This window comes from Zootoca vivipara, chromosome 7 (assembly GCF_963506605.1).
Source record: "Zootoca vivipara chromosome 7, rZooViv1.1, whole genome shotgun sequence".
Lineage (NCBI taxonomy): Eukaryota > Metazoa > Chordata > Lepidosauria > Squamata > Lacertidae > Zootoca > Zootoca vivipara.
The window spans coordinates 46,619,658-46,639,729 of NC_083282.1; the positions used below are offsets into that span (position 1 = coordinate 46,619,658).

The 20,072-nt window shown below is 45.2% G+C and overlaps 1 protein-coding gene across 6 annotated transcripts in view; it reads right to left on the reverse strand.

Moving 5' to 3' along the window:
* PTPRF (protein tyrosine phosphatase receptor type F) overlaps positions 1-20,072 on the reverse strand; it is a 482,320-nt gene that overhangs the window by 17,246 nt on the left and 445,002 nt on the right. For 5 of the 6 annotated variants that reach the window (XM_035122098.2, XM_035122099.2, XM_035122095.2 and 2 more), the window contains 4 exons: positions 19,424-19,539; positions 14,931-15,028; positions 5,057-5,180; positions 4,037-4,212 (listed from right to left, as the gene is read on the reverse strand). In XM_035122098.2, coding sequence (XP_034977989.1) covers positions 4,037-4,212; positions 5,057-5,180; positions 14,931-15,028; positions 19,424-19,539 — 514 coding nt within the window. Of the gene's footprint in view, positions 1-4,036; positions 4,213-5,056; positions 5,181-14,930; positions 15,029-17,406; positions 17,440-19,423; positions 19,540-20,072 lie in introns of all 6 variants that reach the window. The other variant, XM_060276972.1, reaches the window with a different exon arrangement.

The following is a 20,072-nucleotide window of genomic DNA, read 5'->3' on the forward strand; positions in this document are numbered from 1 at the left end:
CTGGGCTTCAGGGCACTTTCTACTGAGCGGTGCAGAAACCGGGAGAGTGCATTGGAAGTTTCCTATGGAAAAGGCAGTCTGGGCCAGTTCCCCAGAACACATAGGGCCCTGGAGACTCACATATTGCTGATTCTGCTGCCAATTGTAAAAGCTTTGGAGGCAGTGAATGAAAATGCTTTTATGTAGTATGCAAACATGAAAGGTGAGCATGATATGTACCACCAAGCTGCCAGGCCCTGCAGGTCAAAACAAGGCACCAAATAGATACCCCCCCACCCCCCGGATTGCTTGCCCTTCAGAAGATGTGGAAACCTTTTGAAGCACTGAGCTCTCCAAATCCACAAGGTCAAAGTCCAGAGCAACAATATCCACACACAGCATTGCTGCTGGGCCTGAGAAAGTGCTACCTGCTAGCACTCATCTGAAACCGCTCTCAAAGGTCCTAGGCTGGGAGACAGCTTGGAGGTAAGAAAAGGGGCAAGCTTGAACAAGCACTGAAAAAGATAGAGAGATGTTAAAAGTGAATCCTTTCAGTTGGAGAATCCCCAAATGCTGGGCTAGCGTTTATATCAGGCATAGGCAAACTCGGCCCTCCAGATGTTTTGGGACTACAACTCCCATCATCCCGAGCTAACAGGACCAGTAGTTAGGGATGATGGGAGTTGTAGTCCCAAAACATTTGGAGGGCCGAGTTTGCCTATGCCTGGTTTAGATCAATCTTTTACTCCCACCCACCAGGTACCTTCTTGTCTGATTCCACCCTGAAGCTACTATGACTACTTAATTGACTGGGTTCCCTTGATGTGGGTGCATCATATCTTTGGTAGTAAAGACAGGCTTCTAAAGAGTAATGGTATGAACTCAGTTCAATGCAGAGGAACAAGTGTGTCAGTGAATCTTCCCCACCCACCACAATTGGCTGGACTGTATGCTAACTCACTGAAGTATGTCACCTTGAGGGTACTACTGCATCCTCCGTTTTATAGGAAGTAATTAGGAGGGGGAGGAGGGGAAGTGTGCTACTAGGAGATAATGTGCATCTCAACAAGCAGCAAGGCAGGAGAGAGAGAAGTGCCCAAAGGGCCTTACAGAACATGTTATCTTGGAGAAACACACTCTGTGGAGCATCTTCTGATAGCTGGACAGCCCCAAAACAAAGCAAACTGGACTTTGGATATTCATTTATTCTGACACACAAAAAAGGGTCGTTTCATGTTTACCTTAAATGCAAGCACTATTCTAAAACTGAAAAGCCTGTATTGGAGTTCCATGGCCCAGTTAATAACCACAGACAAATACTGTGTCTGCTGCTTAAATGCAAGCACATGGAGGCACGTCTACTTGGCAAACTGTTTGTGCAAACTAACTCCCAACCTATTCTTGCAATTTTAGCTCTCTCAAGACAAACATAAAGGAGAAGAATTGCATTGGAGTGGTGGTGGGGAACTGCTTCATGCACAAAGTTGCTTGGCACACAAAGTTGCCACCACTTTGGTATATTTGCAGCAGCCATTACCTGCCCCAGAAAACTAGGTTAGCTTTAAGTTCATAAACACTTTCAGAACCAACCTATTCCCTACCTCTGCTTTCTTCTAGAATGAACACAGTGCAACATTCACCTATCCTCTTCCCTACTGTATCCGTTAATGTATATGGCAGTATTTGGGGTGATTGCATATCACTCTGGTTGCCCTCCCCACAAAAAAGGGACAAAAAAAGCAGCTGGTACAGAAAAGGACAAGAAAATACAACAGGTCAATCATCCTTGTGGAAAAAGGTTTTGAGGGTTATTTAGCTTTGGGGAAAACATTACTGAGGAGGGGCTGGATAGAGATCAAGAATGGTATAAGAAGAATGACAAGGGGAAATTGTCATAAACCTTGAGGCTATTCATTGAAATTAAAATGAATGGTTTTTTAGTTAAACTTCGCTATAGAATGCATAATTAACTTTGCTACAGAATGCTGTTATGCAGCTAGAACAAATTGTTTTAAAATCAGGCTACATAAAATATGGGAAGGAAAGAAACATAAATGGCCCCTACGTCAGATGGTGGGAGAATATCAACAGAGAACAGATTCTCATTTTCATTTATACTTTGTAAAAATGTCTATGATATCTGGGGGTGGGGGCAGTGTCAGGAAGTCAACTATATGGACCACTGGTCTGATCCAGCCTAACATTTCTTATTAGGCACTGGCAAAGACTTAGCAAAAGCTGTGCAAATCCATGATGAAGGCGGCTCCTTTCACACTGCTGCCTGAATGCTTAAGGGGGCAGGGGGAGATACACTTAACAGGTACCCCCACATAAACCACCCATCAATACTGACAAGCTTTTTCTACAAGAATCTGGGGTTGATTCCTTTTTTCCTAGGATGGAGCATAGGATGGTCCCTATTGCACTCTCTGTAACTTGGTTCTGTTGTCCTCTTATCACACAAAGCACTGGTGTTCCACTTTCAGCAATAAAACTCAGCAAAGCAAGGAAGGATACATGCCTGCGTTTGTTTTTTCTTCCTCCACATACATCACCCCCCTTCATTCAGCTACTTCCCTCTCTGCAAATTCCCCGTTTCCAATCTCCTGACTCAAGTCTATTTGACTAAAGAGACGAGTAAACCACAGTCCAAGTGCACATCTCCCTGCCCTGTGGTTGGCATGGAAACATAAAATATTCTGTGAGCTGTGACTACAAAAGATTGTACTTTCTGGGGAACCCTCCGCCCAAGGTTCTCCAAACTGAAATCCATGTCTCTGAGGATATCTTTAAACACATGCATCTTAAGCTCAGTGACACCCAGGCAACTGGGAAGGGCACAGCTATATGGGGGTGAAAGAACCCTCCATAAATCCCTGTGCATATTCAAAGAGTAAACATGGGGATAGGGATTGAAATCAGATCTCACAATTTGTTATATCTGACTTCCATGTGTTGGAGGACACACCTGCACAATAGCCTATGCATGAAGAGCCTCCCCCCCCCCTTTGCCAGCACATATACCAAAAAACAACTCTCCATTTATGCGATAGCTACATTCTGGGCCCCTGCATGCATATGTGAAATTGTGTAAAACGGGGAGCAACTTGGAGAATCCTAGTGCCTTGCATGGAGACTCACCTCAGACCCACCAAAGGGGGTTTCCTTGCGAGCTGGAGGGGCAGTGGGGCTTTACTGAGTTGCTCAACCTCCCTGCCAAACAGCTGACATGTGGGGCAGCACAGCCACTGTTGCCGCTTCCCTGTGCATCAGCTGAGCAAGCCCTGCTGCCCCTCCAGCTCACATTGAGGTCCTCTTTGGGCTCTGGGGAAGGTCTCCTCTTGAGCCAGGAGGACTCTCCAGGGAGCTCCATATTTCCAGGTTCATCTTCCGGATTCCCAGCACTGCTTGTACATGTGGTCATGTGCAAATACATCACACATAAATGAGGAGTTGTTGCCTGTATAGAAACTTGTCCTCTAATGAATGGAAGTTGGGTCCAGCAAGATGATGGGGACTTGCCACAACGGTTCCAATTCCTTTCTCCCACTTTGAATGCCTTTGAACATCTCTATTATGCCATTGGGCATAAGGCTGGAGAGGAGCTCCACAGCCCTGCCTGCCAAGCCACTGTTTCACACAGGAAGCCATGCTGAGATTTTATTCTTTGTATGTAGCTCTATGGGATAAGATTCCAACCATGATTCATTGATGAAGCAAAAACTCCATCAGACTGTGAAACAGCCATAGAAATTACCATTCCCCCCGTCACATCACTCATTTAGGACATTGGAATCATATAAAAAGTATTCAGTTATGGATTTATAGAACTGGTCAGGGTGGGGAGGCTACGCTTGATGGTCAGACTGGCGTTAAGATCCTAGTACCATCTTTGTCTATAATGTTATATTCTATTTTCCTCAGAGGCCATTGCCCCATGTCACAGTACTATATGAGGCTGCTACCAATCTCAGCTGCACTGCACACACAGAATCAACATACACCACATTTCTCTGTCTTATCCCTGCCCAGAAGAGAAGATTGCACTTGTCCATACCCGAGACTTCTCCTCCAACCGAGTCATCATGACGATAGTTGCTGTGCGCTGTTCCCATACCATCCTCCAGAAGTCACTGAGTGTCTCTGGCAAAGGCCCTTGTGTAGCAATGTAGGCATTCTGCTTCCGGTAGCCATCAATGTAATTAGCATTGATGTAGTCACTTCCAGGAACACCTGCATGACAAAGGAAGAGGATGCGCCTTCAGGGGGTTGAGAAGACAAGGGGGTAGCCAGAATCCTGGACCATGCTGGTAGTGGAAACAGACTGTACTACAGGAAATAGTTGTTAAGAGATGTGAAAGTGGTTGGGGAGAGGCTTCCTATGATGTACTCCGGGGGGTGGGGGGTGGAACCTCAGGACTGGGGGCCAAACACAGCCCTCCAAGCCTCTCCATCTGGTCCTTGCCATACTAGTCCATTCTGTCTTTAAGGGTTTTATTGTGCATACTATTTACAGTGCAGAGATAGCAGAAAACATGACCTAGTCACTCGCAGAATCCGGCAATGGTGCCCGTCTGCTTAGGGGCCAGCCTAATAGCTTAGGCATCCCGAAATGTCGCCCTCTCACCCTATGTTTGGGCACTCACCTCAATTTGGGTGCCGGAAGCGGCTGCGCTCCCTCCTCCAGCTGTGGGCTAGTGCAGTGCAGGGGTTCTGATACATCGCTGAGCCTTCCTTCCTCCACTAGTTGGCTTGGGCAGTGCAGGGGCTCTGATACCTCACTGAGCCTTCCCTCCATTCCACTTCCCTCCTCATTCCCCCCGCCTGACCCGCTGCTACCGCTCTCGCTGGGCGAAGTGCTGGTCAGTATGACGGGGGGAGGCTCCCTGTAGGGAGTCCCCCTGACAGAAACCATGAACTCTTTGGGTCACTGAGTCCACCAGAATGATACCCTCCAAGTTATTCTGCCACCTGGAACACGGTACAGTTACTTGGCATCACATGAAACGGAGATTTGAACCTTGGGTCTGATACACTGAGAATTTTGTTAGCATGAGGTGCTGCTAACAATACTTACCATCAATGGAGGTCAGAATGACACGTGAATGGTCATAGGCAATCACATTTGCATAGCGGTTCTTTGGTTTGTTCACTTCTAGGTTGGAGTTCTCCCAGGTGAACTGCTGCCCAGGATCAATCGACTGCAACAAAGAAGAGGAGAAAAGGAGTGCTAAAACACAAGCTCTCTCTGCCTCTCTAAATCCATGGCATGATTACAAGCTTTCACACTTCTATGTGTGCATGTATACCTTTCAACTCTGAAATAAACACCAGCCACCCTAGAATGTGAAACAGTATGGAAAGAAAGTTTCATATGTGAGATCTTGTGAATCAGCTTTCAGATTGATTTGCCAATGGCACATTAAGTCTGGGCAGACAAAAAAAAAGCCTTGCCTATCTTGAAAGTCAACCCCAAAAATTGAATTGGCCCTTTACAATCAATGAAGCATTTAAATACTTTTTGCACTGTGTGAATTCTCTAAAAGTCAAAAACAGTGATTCATCTTGAGTTGGTAAAAGTTGTCTCATGAGTAAATCCTCTGATGTGCAGCATCTCTGCAAATCTGTGCCCAGTGAAAAAATAAACTCCCAACTGTCTTATAGGCATTATTGGGCAAAATACCGAAACATCTTTAAAAAGAAGCTTGAGGACAGAAGCAAACATGTATAGTAGATATATTCTCTCTTAGGCATGAACAGTGTTGTTTGGTGGCATATATGCATCTAGGATGAATCTGTGTTGCTCCAGAAGGCAGGATTAGAACCATTGTATGAAAATCGCAAGGGAGCATTTTTTGACTAAATGTTAGGAGAAACTTGCTAATGGTAAGAACTGTTTTGACAGTGAACAGAGAGCCTTGGAAGGTGATGGGCTCTCCTTTGCTGGAGGTATTTCAGTAGGTATGTCAGAAGTGCTGTAGTTTAATCATGCATTATAAATTGTGCATTCAGCAGGCTAGATGAGATGATCTCAAAGATCTCTTCCAACTCTATGATTCTAATGCAAGTCTCTCTTTCTCCTCTGCACACCAGTGAGGCATGATATGTAGGGAGGAAATGGTGTGTATATAATCAACCTTTTCCTTGCAACCTCTCCAGATGCTTTCCCACCACTTGATGTGGCAAATACTCATCTGGGAATAAAGCATCTTGGAACGTTCGCTGTGGGTGGATTAAGAGTTAATAATTTATTCCAATTGTTGTTTCAATCCTGCAAATTCCTTCCCACCTTACTCTGCAGCAAAGATACAACCACCCTGGTACCTAGACCCTTTTGCAGCTCACTATATAAATTTGGCCTTTAAACCAGACCCAAATCCCTGAATGTTTAAGTCCTCTCCCCCCCTTCTGCCACAGTGATATATACCTTGCCAGGCTAACCAGAGCTACTAGTAAAAAGGGAGGTGTTGTTTTTTTATTACAGTAAGTCAAATGTGCAACTGCCAGAAAACTAAAGAGCAATGAAAGGAAGGAAAAACTCCATTCAACCCTACATCGTTCTACAGAAGTACAGGACTGCAGAGTAAATGTTCCCTTCCTGCCTTCTACGGGAAACATCAGGTTGTGGAGAAGCACTCAGGTCGAATTTAAATAGGAACTTTAGCAGTTGGTTCCTCTTACATGGGCTCAGCCAGAGAAATCTCTCTCAGCTGGATCATTCTCTATAATTCTATGTACAAGTTCCTTCATTTTTGAGTGGCTGAGAACTCAAACTTGCATCTTCAACATGGGGTCATGGAGCAAATGCTGGAGAAGCTGTGCCCATCCAAGTATATGTATCCAATGCACTGGTCTGCTTTGATCAATGTTTTTGCCATAATTCTCAGTGTAGTTGGCAGGACTAGGTCGGCAACTACTGCCTGCTCTCCTGCAAAACTTAAAACACCCGATTGTGATATCCAGTTAACACTTGGCATGCGATCTGTTTCATGCCTGACATGGCAATTTAGGTAAGTCCTCCATGATGTAGCCTGCAATGGACAGAGAGCTGCTTTTTCAGTTTCCCACAGGCACAGCCATGGCAGACGAAACTGTCTGAGCAAAACCAGAGCAAGCACTTTATAGAATAGTAGAATGCACATGAGCAACAAAGTGAAAGCAGCTCAGTATAGGTAGTGCTGGCACTTCCCCTAGTCTGACTCCTCCCAACCACTGCTGGGAAGTTTCCTTGTCTAAGGGCTTTCCTCCCACTGAATTTACAGGAGCAGCAGGCTGAGGCAGTCATAAACAAAAACACACATGGACTGGTTCACTTGGAGGAATGACAGGTTTAAGTCCAAGATATTGCACAGGCCTTTCAGGAAAACAGCATCCCATGTTAGGTTCAGTGGCAATGGGTATTCCTTTCAAAGAAGAGCAATGCAGCACACAAAAGAGATTTCCACTGTCTCAGCAGGGAGGATATGACATCACAGCACTGCTAATAGCTGGTTTGGGAAATGCAGGATGTAAATAGACGTTTCCAACAGGAAACCTATAATCTTCTATTATCAGAGTAATAAGCAGGCAGTGCAGTGCAAAGTGGCAGGAGTAGACACATCCCAGCTCTCTGCAGCTCAAGGCTAGGGCTCAAGTCACACTAAGCACATGTCCCACAAAACAGAAACAAGCCAGGATTCTATGATTCTGGTCCATAGCTACCTGGACCTGTCTGTTTGGCACCCAGATGTCTTTTGTTTTTCCCTAGCACAGAGGAATTCCATTTGTGTTTTTTGTGAACTATCCTCTCTTTGCAATAAATCAATGGTAGGGAAGCATTTGTGTCTTGGCAGGATTTTTTTACAGCTCAAGACAAGCATAGCAAATATAGCCCACCCCAAGCCTAATATATTTCAGGCCACATTTCAATAAATATGGTAATATCCTCAGCAAACAAGTAGGAAGATGTCTATCCTCTCTCCCCCTCCCTCCCTCCTCCCCCCCCCTCTCTCTCTCACACACATCGTTGCACTAGTAAGATACAAAGTGATGAATTGGCAGCAGTGCACTTTCACAGGTGCATTTGGTGAGGATACAAGAGAGGGCCTTCTTGATGGTTGTTCTAAGATTGTGGAACTCTCTTCCACAGTAGGTTAGGCTTCCCCCACCCAGCTTTCCTTTAGCTGGTAGGCAAATACTTTTTTGTCTAGATAGGTCATTTACTGGCTGCTGTGGCAGTGTATTCTGAAGCTGGGCATTCTACACATTTTTCTTTTTGTGTGTGCTTTTAAATGGTTTTGAGTGTTTTTGGTGCTCTTTTTTTAATAGAGTCACTTTTTTTATATAAAAAATCTTATATTGATTGTGCACTGGGATATAAAGTGGGCCACATCATTTTAGACTATGTAGAACCTCTGTGCAGAAAAGCCTCCTTCAGAACCCTCTTGGAGGCCTTTCCCTAAGGGTAGAGTCTGAAGCACAAAACACACCTCTGCTCAGTCAGAGTCACACTGAGACAGCTGCAATGACATGGAAAATAAAGGCGAGGATGGCATAGCTTCACCCAATCCCCCAGAGTGTAGCATCAGCAGTACCACTACAGCAACTGTCTTGCTCTGCAATGCGGAGGTGAAAAATCTCTCATGTTCTATCACCAACGACCCCATAAGAGGGCAAACAGGTGAGAAAAGCAGCATCCACCTGGCAGTGAAGAAGTGCTAATTAAATATGCCTGCAAATGAGTGACTTGTTTAGAAGTGAAATGATTTAAACTCTGCTGATGAATTAATGTGCACCTGTTTCCCCCTTAATGGCGGGCAAATGAGGGGCAAATAAGGCAGGGAAAGAGGTGCCCAAAATGTAGCTGAAACCCATCAAGCAGTTTTTTTCCAAGTAAAGGGCTCATCCCATGGTTACCTAGTCCTTTGGGATGGTGCACATTCACTCTTGCAATTTGGGCCCCACAAGAACCTCATATTACTCAATCTAAGACAGCAACAGCAGCATGTATGTATGGGGTGGGATTTTTGTGGCAGGGAGGGGGACAGACATCAATTTGAATAAAGAGTTGTCAACTTTTTTCCTGGAAGATTTCCTGTATGGCCAGCAGAAATTCAGCAAGTGAAGCTTTTCTTGGCAGGTCCAATGACTGAAAGGATGATGTTCCTTTTGTTAAAGGTGCAGGAGCACAGCTACAGAAGAAGTTGACAATGTCTCCACTTTTTTAGTAGGCTGGGATGATGCAAACTTTGCTAGCTACATGGTTTGGCTCCAGCATGCTTGCTGTGCTGATCAAGAGGTTATGATTCCTAAACCCTGAACTCCAGGCAGTGCTCTAGCATAACCATAGCAAGCTAGTGCATTAGTGTACTAACATGGCAGCACCCATGTTAACACACCCATTGACACCCAATACAAAGTAAAAAAAACTTCATAAATGGGAAAATAATGGCTTCTGAATCAATCACTGGCAATGTGTCAAATTGCAGTGTCACTTATGTCACTGAAAAGAAAACTTCCAACTTCTATGACATATTGCAGCACAGTAAGCAGATATGGCTATATATGCATGTAGTTTTGATGGGCCCAATGAATGCCTGGAAGGAAAGCAACTGGGGATAACTTGAGTTCTGAGGAGCTCACCCTCCAAAAATCACTCGCTGCCACAGTGACTGAGTATGCAGTTGTGTACCTCCTGCTCCAATGGTCTCTTCCCTTACTTGCACCCTCCTTGCTACAGCAGACGAGAGATGGGTGAGCAAATTAATTAGCAGGGCAGGAGGTGTTGCTACTGCACACTTGCTGTCATACTTGCTTTGAGCTCTTAAAGTGACAGTCTCTTAGCAAACCCCAGTGGGGTCTTTGTTCTGTGGTCAGATGGCCAAGGAGGATTTTGGAAGTGGGAGGCATGTAGGATACTTGGAGAGGGGAAGGAGATACAGTGAGGGACAAGCAACGCTGCTCTTTTCTAGCTGTAACCATCATCATACAACTAAATAACTGCACCTTGCTAGAGCGCGATAGGTTCTAATGCTATGGCAGATGGTTGGAAAGGAAGAGTTGGAAAAGATGCAGCTCAGATGCTTGGAAGCATTTGCTAGTCTTTCATTATCATTTCAAGGGGCAACAATGAACATATTGCCTTAGCAGGTGGTTGCTAAGCAGAATCTGCAGGGCTTCTTCAGTAACTGACTTATTTGTGGCTTCCTAGATAAGGAAGGGTGCATGGCAGTCTGGGAGTCGTAAATCTATCCAGCAGGATAGAATTGGGAGAAGGAAATGCTGAGTGCCAAAAATGCTGCGTGATATTTCTGGGTCTGCAATGGAGATGCTAGGACAAGAATTAGGTGAAGCAAGAGACAAAATCTACAATCATTAGGAGTCTCTAAGGTGTACTGTATAAGGAAATGATTCAGAGTGAAGCAGGACACCCTCTTTCTACAACAACACATATACAGAGGGACTTGCTCCATGGCCTGTAGTTTTGCCCTCTTTAATCTATTTGGAGCATTGCAGCCACCACCTCCTAACTATGCTGACTTGATTAAGTGAGGCAGGGATAGGTTAACAGCTCTTCACAACAGTCCAATAATTCAATGTAGATACAGTACTGCTTTTGTAGATGGCAAAGGTATACCTGGTCTCCATTAACTGATCAGAGAATGAAATGCCTGGAAATGTTGGGAGTAGGCCAACCATCCATGGTCTTCACTGGGGTTCTTTCTACCTGCTTCCATGAGATATTCTCTTAGTATGGCCAGCCTAGGTAGTAAAACCTACACAGCTTTGGAGTGGAGCCCCTAAGACGGTTGGATGGCATCTTTCCAGTTGAATGGCCTCTTTTCAACAACTCCCACAGACAAGCTGGTGCCAAATGTATTGCTCTGCTTTCCTTCGGACCACAACAGTGAGGCCAAGAGCGAGGTCTTATCATCTGGGCAGCCCAGGACCCCCATAAACATTGCCCAGGCTTGCACTTCAGTGAAATCACTTTTGTGCTGCACACGCAGCAAAAACAACACGGGAGGCAGCAGCTACGAGTTGTAAGCTCAACCTGATTGGCGCAAGTGTAAGTTATGAGGTCTACAATTTGCCTTGGTTGGTGGGAGAGATCATTGTGTCACGCTGGGTGTCACTCAACAAGCAGACCAAACAACTGTGCTAGGCAAAAAAGAAATAAATCCTCTTGCGCCTAGCAAGTTGGAACATCAGGACTATGTGTCCTGCTGCAGGTCAATAACTCCTGAAAGACAGCCAGCATTGACTGTGAGCTGAAAATGCTCAACATTGCCGTCGCCACTCTATAGGAGACCAAACTCGCTTCAAATGGCTGCCTCAGAGAGAAGAACTTGCACCTTCTTCTGGCAAGGAGGGAACCCAGAAGAACGACATATTTGTGGCATAGGCTTTGCAATGAGAAACTTCCATCTGCCTGCAATAGAATAGCTGACAGAGGGCTCAGAATGCTTGCTTTCCCTCTGCTTTTCAACCACTTCCTGTCTGGTTAACGTCTTGAGCATCTACACTCCCACTATGTGCTCTGACATACAGATTAGGGACCAGTTCTACAAGGAACTAGACTCCTGTCTCAGACACGTCTACATTGGCTTGGTTGTGTCCACAGAATGGAAGACAGCAGGGTCCCCAAGGACGTCCTCTATGGGGAGCTGGCTTCAGGCACCAGGCCTGTTAGCAGACCAAGATGTCTGCAAACAAGGCATGGAGGCTGACAACATAAACCCCACCGTGTGGGAATCCCTTGCAGATGACCGCAGTGCTTGGAGGCAGTCATGTTGTCTATCCACAGCAGTGACCAGGGAGGAATGACTGCTGGACTCCTTCATCTGCCCCAGCTGCAACATCTCTCTCCCATATCGGTCTCTACAGCCACAGCAGGTGCTATAACTGTCCTACAGTTTGACTTCACCCTCAAAAGCACACTCCTCTATTGTCTCCAAAGACAGGTGCATGCCAACACATTACATGGCAGGCCAATAAAGCTAAAACTTGTTCCTCACCACCGTATAACATTCCAGTGAATGTATCTTTCAGAGCATGCTGCAGTTGTTTCAAAGACCTGAATATATTTTGAACCCAAGAGAAGGGGCAACATGGAAGTCTAGAAAGGATCATCATCATCATCATCAGCAGCAGCAGCACTAGTCTTCTCACCTCATTGACAGATACAAGGAAGAGCTCTAGCTAATTCACTTACTGCACAACACACAGCATCTGCTTCCTATTTGCATGCGATGGTGGTGGTGGGGAGGAGGAGGGAGGAAGCACTCCAGCTTGCTAGTCAGTGACAGAAGGAATCTCACTTGCTCACTCACTGAGCCGAGGAGGAAGACTGGCCCCACCTCAAAATTGCCTAATATTTATCCACAGTCTGGCAGACCACCTGCTTTGGGTATCTTGTGGGCACAGCCTGTCTGCAGTACAGGCAACAGTCCAACAGGAGGAGCTCAAATACAAGCATTGCTCTAGCACAGCAAGAGTGTAGATAAATAATTAACATGCTGGCGTGATTGTGCTTATTTAATTCTATTAATCCCTGGCTGTAAATTCTCTCCAAGGTTCAGTGTGCTGTAGGAGCTAAAGATGCTCTCTCTGTGGTTTGACATCCAGACCTATCAAGAGCAACAATGAGCTAGCCACTTCCACTCCTTACGGTCTGTGCAAGTCACATGGAGAATGACACACTGACTTGAGATCCATAAGGGCTCATAACCAGCACAGGCAGCACCAGGCAGTGTTTTGCTGGGCAAATCCTTTTTCCGTCCCCAATTCTAGTGCAGCTACACCCTCTGCAGGCTGCTGGCACAGTGCTTGACCACACTCTCAATTACTACCCCTGAGGTCCTGAAGTAGAGGCTATGAACTGTATTCTTATTTTGCTTATGAGCTAAGTTTTGCCCTGAGCAGGTATTCCTAATGCTGTTCCATCCCTCTGGCTGAAGTATTAAGTATGCAGACCTCTGAATTACCTATGGCCTTGAGCATGTCCTTTATGCAGCGGTTTTGCGGCTAGGTTTGTGTGAGAAACGTAACATGCAATTCTACCCAAATTAATGAGCGCACTAATAGCCTCAAGGGCTGATCCAAACTGCTTCCCCTTTCCTTCTTGCTGCTTCAGTCAGCTGCAAACCCAGTTCAATTAGTTGGGTTCTTGAACTCGCAGGATTAGGCTGAGTTGTCTGGGAGAGGAAAAACTGTGATCTGTGTTGTGATGTGTGATGCAGAATGTCTCAGTATACGCCCACATCTCAGCACTATATTGCTCTTCCACTACTCAGCTTAGATACACAAGACTGCTCCTGAATCATCTACCTACTATTCTAGATTTCTTCTTCCACACCACACTGCCATGGCCCTAACAGAGTGCCTGTGGTGTCAAAGTACTTGCTGGGCCCGAAAGTTCAAATTTTCTCCAGTAGTGACAAGGACAAAAAGCAATAGTTATTTCTTTATTTTCCAACTTTCTGAGTGAGTATTGCTTCAGTACGCCTTCTCCCTGTGCTAGTGGGAAAATCCTCTCCTGTTACTCAGTCTGCCCTGGGCTTAACAAAGATGAATGGTTCAGACAGGGGTACAAGGCAGCAGAATCCCCAAGAAAAATCCATATACCAAAATTAGTTCCTTCCTTAATAGCTACTTAATCATGGTAAATGAGGCTGATGTTTACTGGAATTTGAGAGAGAGAGAGGGATTGGAAGGTTGTAAGTCAGAATTGTATCTAATGACCACTTTTAAGACATAGTGTGTTCTTTATAGTGTGATTGAAGTCCCCTATAAGAGCGAGAACACTCAGCACCCACCACCTGCCCAATTGTGGCTAATGCTGCCCATGGTCCTCTTTCGTACCATACTCCAGAAAAAAAGGATCCTGTCACAATGATCTATGAAAACAAGAGCCCAATTAGAAATGGGCTTGCATGTGGGATTTTGGGTCCCGGCAGGCTAACGGGCTCATAAGCACTCACCTAGCTGGGAGTTCCTGGAAAACATACTCCTTTTTTGTGTCCTTCCCTGCTAAATGCTGTGGATCAGCAGTGTGTGGTTAACAGTCTTTCCAAACCTTGCTAGGCTTTGGTGCCCCTTTCACATGCTAGCCTTTAGCCAGCCAGTGCTTCTCCCTGGCCTCTATAATCTTGCCTTCTGGGCAATGCTTGTATCACATCCCCTGAATCAAGGGAGATATGCTGCTGCAAGGGGAGGTCAGGGGCAAAAGAAGATAACAATTCAAGCAGGACCAATAATGCATGAAAAGGACACTTCCTCAATTTATCCTCCCCCTCTCCACATATGAGAAGAGTTTTATTTATGATTTAAGCCCCTCACAGCTGAAGTGGGCCCTACAGGGCATGCTGCAAGCACAGGAAAACATTTATCCTGCTACTGTGACTCTAATAGCTACAAGGGAACTTTTTCCAACATAGCAATTTTTCAAATTAATCATCTGCCTAGTAAATGGTTCATCGTGGAGAGAAGGAGTTTGCCTGCAAGAGCCACCATAATTCCTGGCCTCTCAATACCACTATTTTGGCCTCTATCACAGCATAAACAGCACTCTGAGGTTACTGAAAGTGTAACGTTTTCCAATATAATTAATAACTAACCAAAAGTGTGCAAAACATAATGTTAGAATCTATATTTCTCTATATACTGGAAGCAAAACAGGGTCTGCACTTGACCGTTCACACATTACATTTTACACTTCCCCCCAGCATATAGGGCAGTTATGGGCAGAATACTTTTGTAAGTTCTGCAATGTTAGGTTGGGGTGAGGAGCTGCAGACAAAACTATTATCCAGGACAAAAGCAACCATTCCGGTGCCATCTAGACGTTCTAAATCACAACTCTCAATAACTCTCTGGCTGGGGCTCATGGGAGTTGCAGTCCAGAAATCTGGAGGGCCGACCCCCGAGTCTGGAAGAATAGAGATCCAAGATAAACACCCAAGCAGGCTCACCTCATATTCCTGGGAAAACTTCAGCCCATCATTGGCCTTCAGTCGGTCGATGTTGTCTGCGAGGTCCGTCACTGGAATGGGAGGATGATCACGCATGCCTACCAGATCAAACATAAGGAGGGGAAGTAGTAGGGTAAGAAGTTATTGCACAGCTGAAGAGAGTTCCTGCACATGCGCGCAGCAGACCAAATGACAATGTGGCGTGATGGATGGAACATGAGTGAGGTAACATGGCATGCAGTGCCCACGCAATGGCACAATGTATGTGTGCATGCTCTGATGAGACAGCGACCAGCCAGATGGCTTCTACATATAATACCAGGCCAAAAAGGGCTGCATGGACTGAGGCTGGAAGGGGCCTAGGCAATAAAGTACAAAGCCCATGGAGTCTGCGCCCTGCATTCCATTCAGACAGTGCACACTACAGTACAGGTACAGAGATCCTGAACAGATGCCAGCATTGTTCACTGGGCCCTGGGACCACTTTCTGTATCTCTCAACAGCCCACTCTCATGTTCTCAGTGACTGAGGCAGCGGACAAGTCTTAAGCACTCATAGCCATGCACCAAGAAATCCTGTATCTAATAGCTGGGCAATTAAAAACCATTCCTTATCAAAGAATATTTTGCCTAGTGATAGGTAGGGAGCAAAGAGGGTCTGTGAAGTAAGCTTTTGTGCAACTAGCCTTCTTGAGTTTGATGACCTTGCAGTGATGCACAATCTCACAAAGTAGACTCACACCAGCCCCTAATCAAGAGACAGGATCTGTTCTTATAAGTTAAACCCCATCTCTGTTCCCCTGCAATTCTCAAAGTATCAATAGGAAGTAAAATCTGCAGCAAACCGCCCCCACACACATTTTCCTCTTGCCGTGGAGGCCAGAGCCAAAGTAAACTTTACAGGCACAATATAGAACAAAATCCAGTCCTCCTCCTTTGTACACCAGAAGCTCAGAAAATTAAGACAGTATTTGTAGGTGACACACTGCACTTCACATTCATTAAGACATAGGCAGAGAGAGCAAAAGAATTAAAGAGCAGCTTCATGAGGGACTTCTCTTGCAGATGGTTCAGAAGTTGCAGTTAGAGGAAAATGCAGCAGCCCATTTGGTTAGTGGGTCAACCACCTGGAATCATATTATTCTAATTTTATGGGATTTACACAGGCTCTCAATACATAATACATTTCTGAGCTCAATTCAATGTACTATCACTGACCTATTAAGTCCTGCATGACTCAGGACCCCTGAAGGGGCACCACTCCCAGTACTGTCCCCCCTGGTTGTTAAGATGTGAACAAAAGTACCCTTTTGATGTCCCACATTAAGGGTCAGTGCCCATAGAGTTAATCCTTTTTGCATCAGCTCAAAACCTTTTGGTTTCACAAACATTTTTAAGTGTTAGAATTTTATGGAATTATCCACAGGACTTGGTTTTGTAAATTTTAATTTCTGCTACTCTCATGTATTATTCTGTATTGTACCTCAAGGACCACCTCTCCTCATAACAACCAACCTGGACCTTGCAATCATCATCTGAGGCCCTTCTTCATGTGCCTCTTCCACAAGAGGTCAGGAGGGTGGCAACACAAGAATGGGCCATTTTTGTAGTGGTTTCCCCTTTGTGGAATGCCGTCCCCCAAGGAGGCTCACCTAGCGCCATTCTTACGTATCTTTAGGCACTAGGCAAAAACATTCCTTTTCTCCCAGGCCTTTGGCTAATTAGACAATTCATGGCCTTTTAAACTGTTTGTGTGGGTGGTTTTGGTTTGTTACTATAGTATGTATTTTTGTAGCTTTATACTGCAAACCTCCCTGTGATCCTTGGATGAAGGGCAGTATAATAATAATAATAATAATAATAATAATAATAATAATAATAATAATAATAATAATAATGTCATTGTTTTTATACCTGCGTAACCTGAACTGGGTTTAAGAATGACCGAATGCCTGAATAAATACATTTGGGCTTAAGGCATTCCAATAAGGTGCTGCCTGCAAAACAGTGGCTGAGAAGCATATGGAGGAGATGAGGAAGTCCTACATTTGGATAGAGAACACTTCCTTTTCATTTTGGAGGAGATGCTGTATGGTCTCCACATGATATAAGTGCATCCTTTGCAACTGCAGCCAGGCCTTGTTTCCCTAAGTTGGGGTCCTCTAACATACCAAAGAAAGAGCTGCTGCAGCCTCATGTGCTCAGTCAAGGTTGCAATTAATGAATTTCATTGTTTGGAAAACTGTGACGTGTTAATCTCTCTTTCTTTCTTCACATGCAAGCTGGAACATTGTATGTAAGTAGCACCAGAGACTAGTTTGTGGGGGACAGCTTGGCTCACTAGCAAGAGAAGGGTTAGCACTAAGTCTGTGGTGAGTGAGGTTGACCTTCATGACACTGAACAAAAAAGATGAGAAAGAAAGAGGCGGGAAAAAGATAGTGAGGAAGAAGAAAAAGGATGAGGAGAGAAAACTAACTTGAGATATTCGGGCAACTGGGGCCACTGGCACCTGAAAGAACAGAAATCCCATTAGCTGTTGCCGAAGGAAGAGTTAAAGATGCGACAGAGGAGGATCAAAGGGCAGCACAAAAATCCCCACCACAACCTTAAAATTCCTACATTTAGGGATGGGAACTGCAGCTTGATGCTTGCTACACATGTGGCAGCATAGAGGGTGATGTATTAAGACAAGCACCAAGTATAACCAGGATTATTTCACAAAGAGGATTTCCCCACAACAGACATGATAGATGGCTTTGCTTGTTGGCCAGGAAACAGAGTTCCTATTCCCAGCATATGCTGCTTTCCAAGACCAGGCTTCCCTGCTACATGAGACAGCAGCAGTGCCTTGGAACCAAGGTTTAGTCAAAATTCACCCAATCGCTTAGTAGCGACATCACCCTGCCTGACCTGCCACAACTCTGCAAAATGGAACATGAGAACAAAGGAGCTGACAATTCACGCAAGAACCTGTGTCTGAAGTGGAAACTGTTAAAGTGATAAGCTTAATATTTAATAACAGCAGCTTGATTAATTATGTACTGAGCAAGGCCTTTCCTGCCTCTACATTTGCCAGCAGGGATATCAACTATGAGACTGCTCAGGGTTTAGTTGCTGCTGTCTGGCCCACAGAAGGCACCCATCCATCACAGAAGAGGGTGAGACTAGGTGGAGGCAACCGAGTGTCTAGAGCTGAAACAATAATACCAGAACTTTTTTTTGTACACTGATTGTTCCTTACTGGGCACCTGAGAAGATAAAAGGGTGCAAAAGCTCAAGCTAGCAGCTCAGCAAGTATGGTCACGCCTGAGAATATGTGTGGGGGCTTGCGTATGCACTATGAGGCTGACTCGCTTTCTTTTGTCAAGCTTCCCTTTTGTGCAGCATCCCTTGTTAGCACATACGACTCTGCACCATGTCCATGCCTCTATCTTCTCTCTGTGACCCTTCTGGACTAGACCTCTAACTCTCCTGTCATGTTGGACTCTGCAAACCATCTGGTGGAATAATGACTTTACACTAATAGGGTGGGTCGTGCTCCCAATTCTGCAAGCTGTGTGCGTACAACCTACACAAGCCCCTGTCCTCTGACCCATCTGCAAGGCAGTATGAGGTGAAGGACTCAAGCCTAGAAAGAGAGACAAGAGAGCAGCGCTGCACATAGTCACAGGATACAACTTCCAATTCCCTTCCTGCAACTGCTCCCCCCCCCAAATCTATTATAGGAGGACAAATAGTTTTGAGGAAAAGGAATACAGGTCACATCTTGTTAGGTAGTCTGGGTGTACTGAGCTAGAAGCCCCCACTGACAGCTAACATCATTCTATAGCCTTCATGAATCCCACAATCTAAATAAGGAAGGAATAGGTTGCTTCAACTCTAACAAGATAGAATTCAAACCACATCCTGCCTCAGATGAGGGTGTGAGGCCCTCCACAAAGCAAGAAATCTAGGAAACAGACTCTGTTGCAGACGGATTGTTTTGCTGACACAGCTAAGCAGCATCTATTACAACTACAACATACCTTAAGAGTTGGAAGCACTGCAGGAGCTGAATCATGAACCTGCCTATCTGCTACTTGACAGTGGACCTACTGGCATGTTGGACTTTCCTTTTGCTGGCTAATTTTGAGGCCATATCTGGAGAGCACAATTTGGGCCAAAAAACTGAGTGTTATCTATGGAATATAAGATAAATCATGACAAGGCCTCCATTAGAGCCTGTTCTTTGTCACGCTATGCCTTCCAGCACCTTGTGATGCATGTATGGTCAGGCTATTGAGCCAACAGAAAGCCTGCCATCCCCATTCTGACTGTTGGCAATGTCAGATATACAATACATGTGAGTGACAGTATATTGAGCCACACTGGCCTCTGAACCTAGCCTGAGAAGGTGCACACAACACTGCAAGGGGAGGAAGAGGCTCTCTTATCACAAACTTCTGGCAGTAAAAGGAGCACAGGCCTCTGTAGGGCCGTCAAGTGGTACCTACCTGGTGTTTGGTAGTTGAGTCGCCTCATTTCAACAGGGTCAGAGGAATGGGCCAGCAAGGAGTCCTTCAGGCCAATGGAATGTTCATCCTTGGCAGAGGGTGAATTGGCCCTTTTCCTAAAGGAAGAGAAGGCACAGCTCAGAAGGTAGACCTGGGCATGGACCAAATGGCAGAGACCTTCAAGATGACCCTGTAGCAGACTCAATAATGCACCTAGCAGTAAGGGGGACTGGTAACGCCCTCCCCAGAGCCAGACACAGGGTTACAAAATCTCCAATTCCACTTTCATCTTCCACACACCAGTGTTGGGAACTATTTCCTGTGGTGGATGAATATACTTAAGATTTTGCCAAGTATCAAAAAAATTATTTAAAATGTGAAGAGTTGTAATATAATAGGTTAAGGGCTCTTCAGGGTGAATTTTATTGGTCCATTAATACTTGTCTTGAGTGGCTGAAGGCCCCCCAGGCGTGTGTTAATGGAACAATAAAATACACTGTTGTCTCTTCATGCTATATTTATGCCTGCAGCTCCACCACCCTAGGCTCTTATCCTAGTAGATTTCACTAGCTAAGCAGAGATGAACCTGTCCAGTGATTAAATGGGAGAAATTTACAGAAAATTTTGGCGCAACAAGAAGAGTTATTGG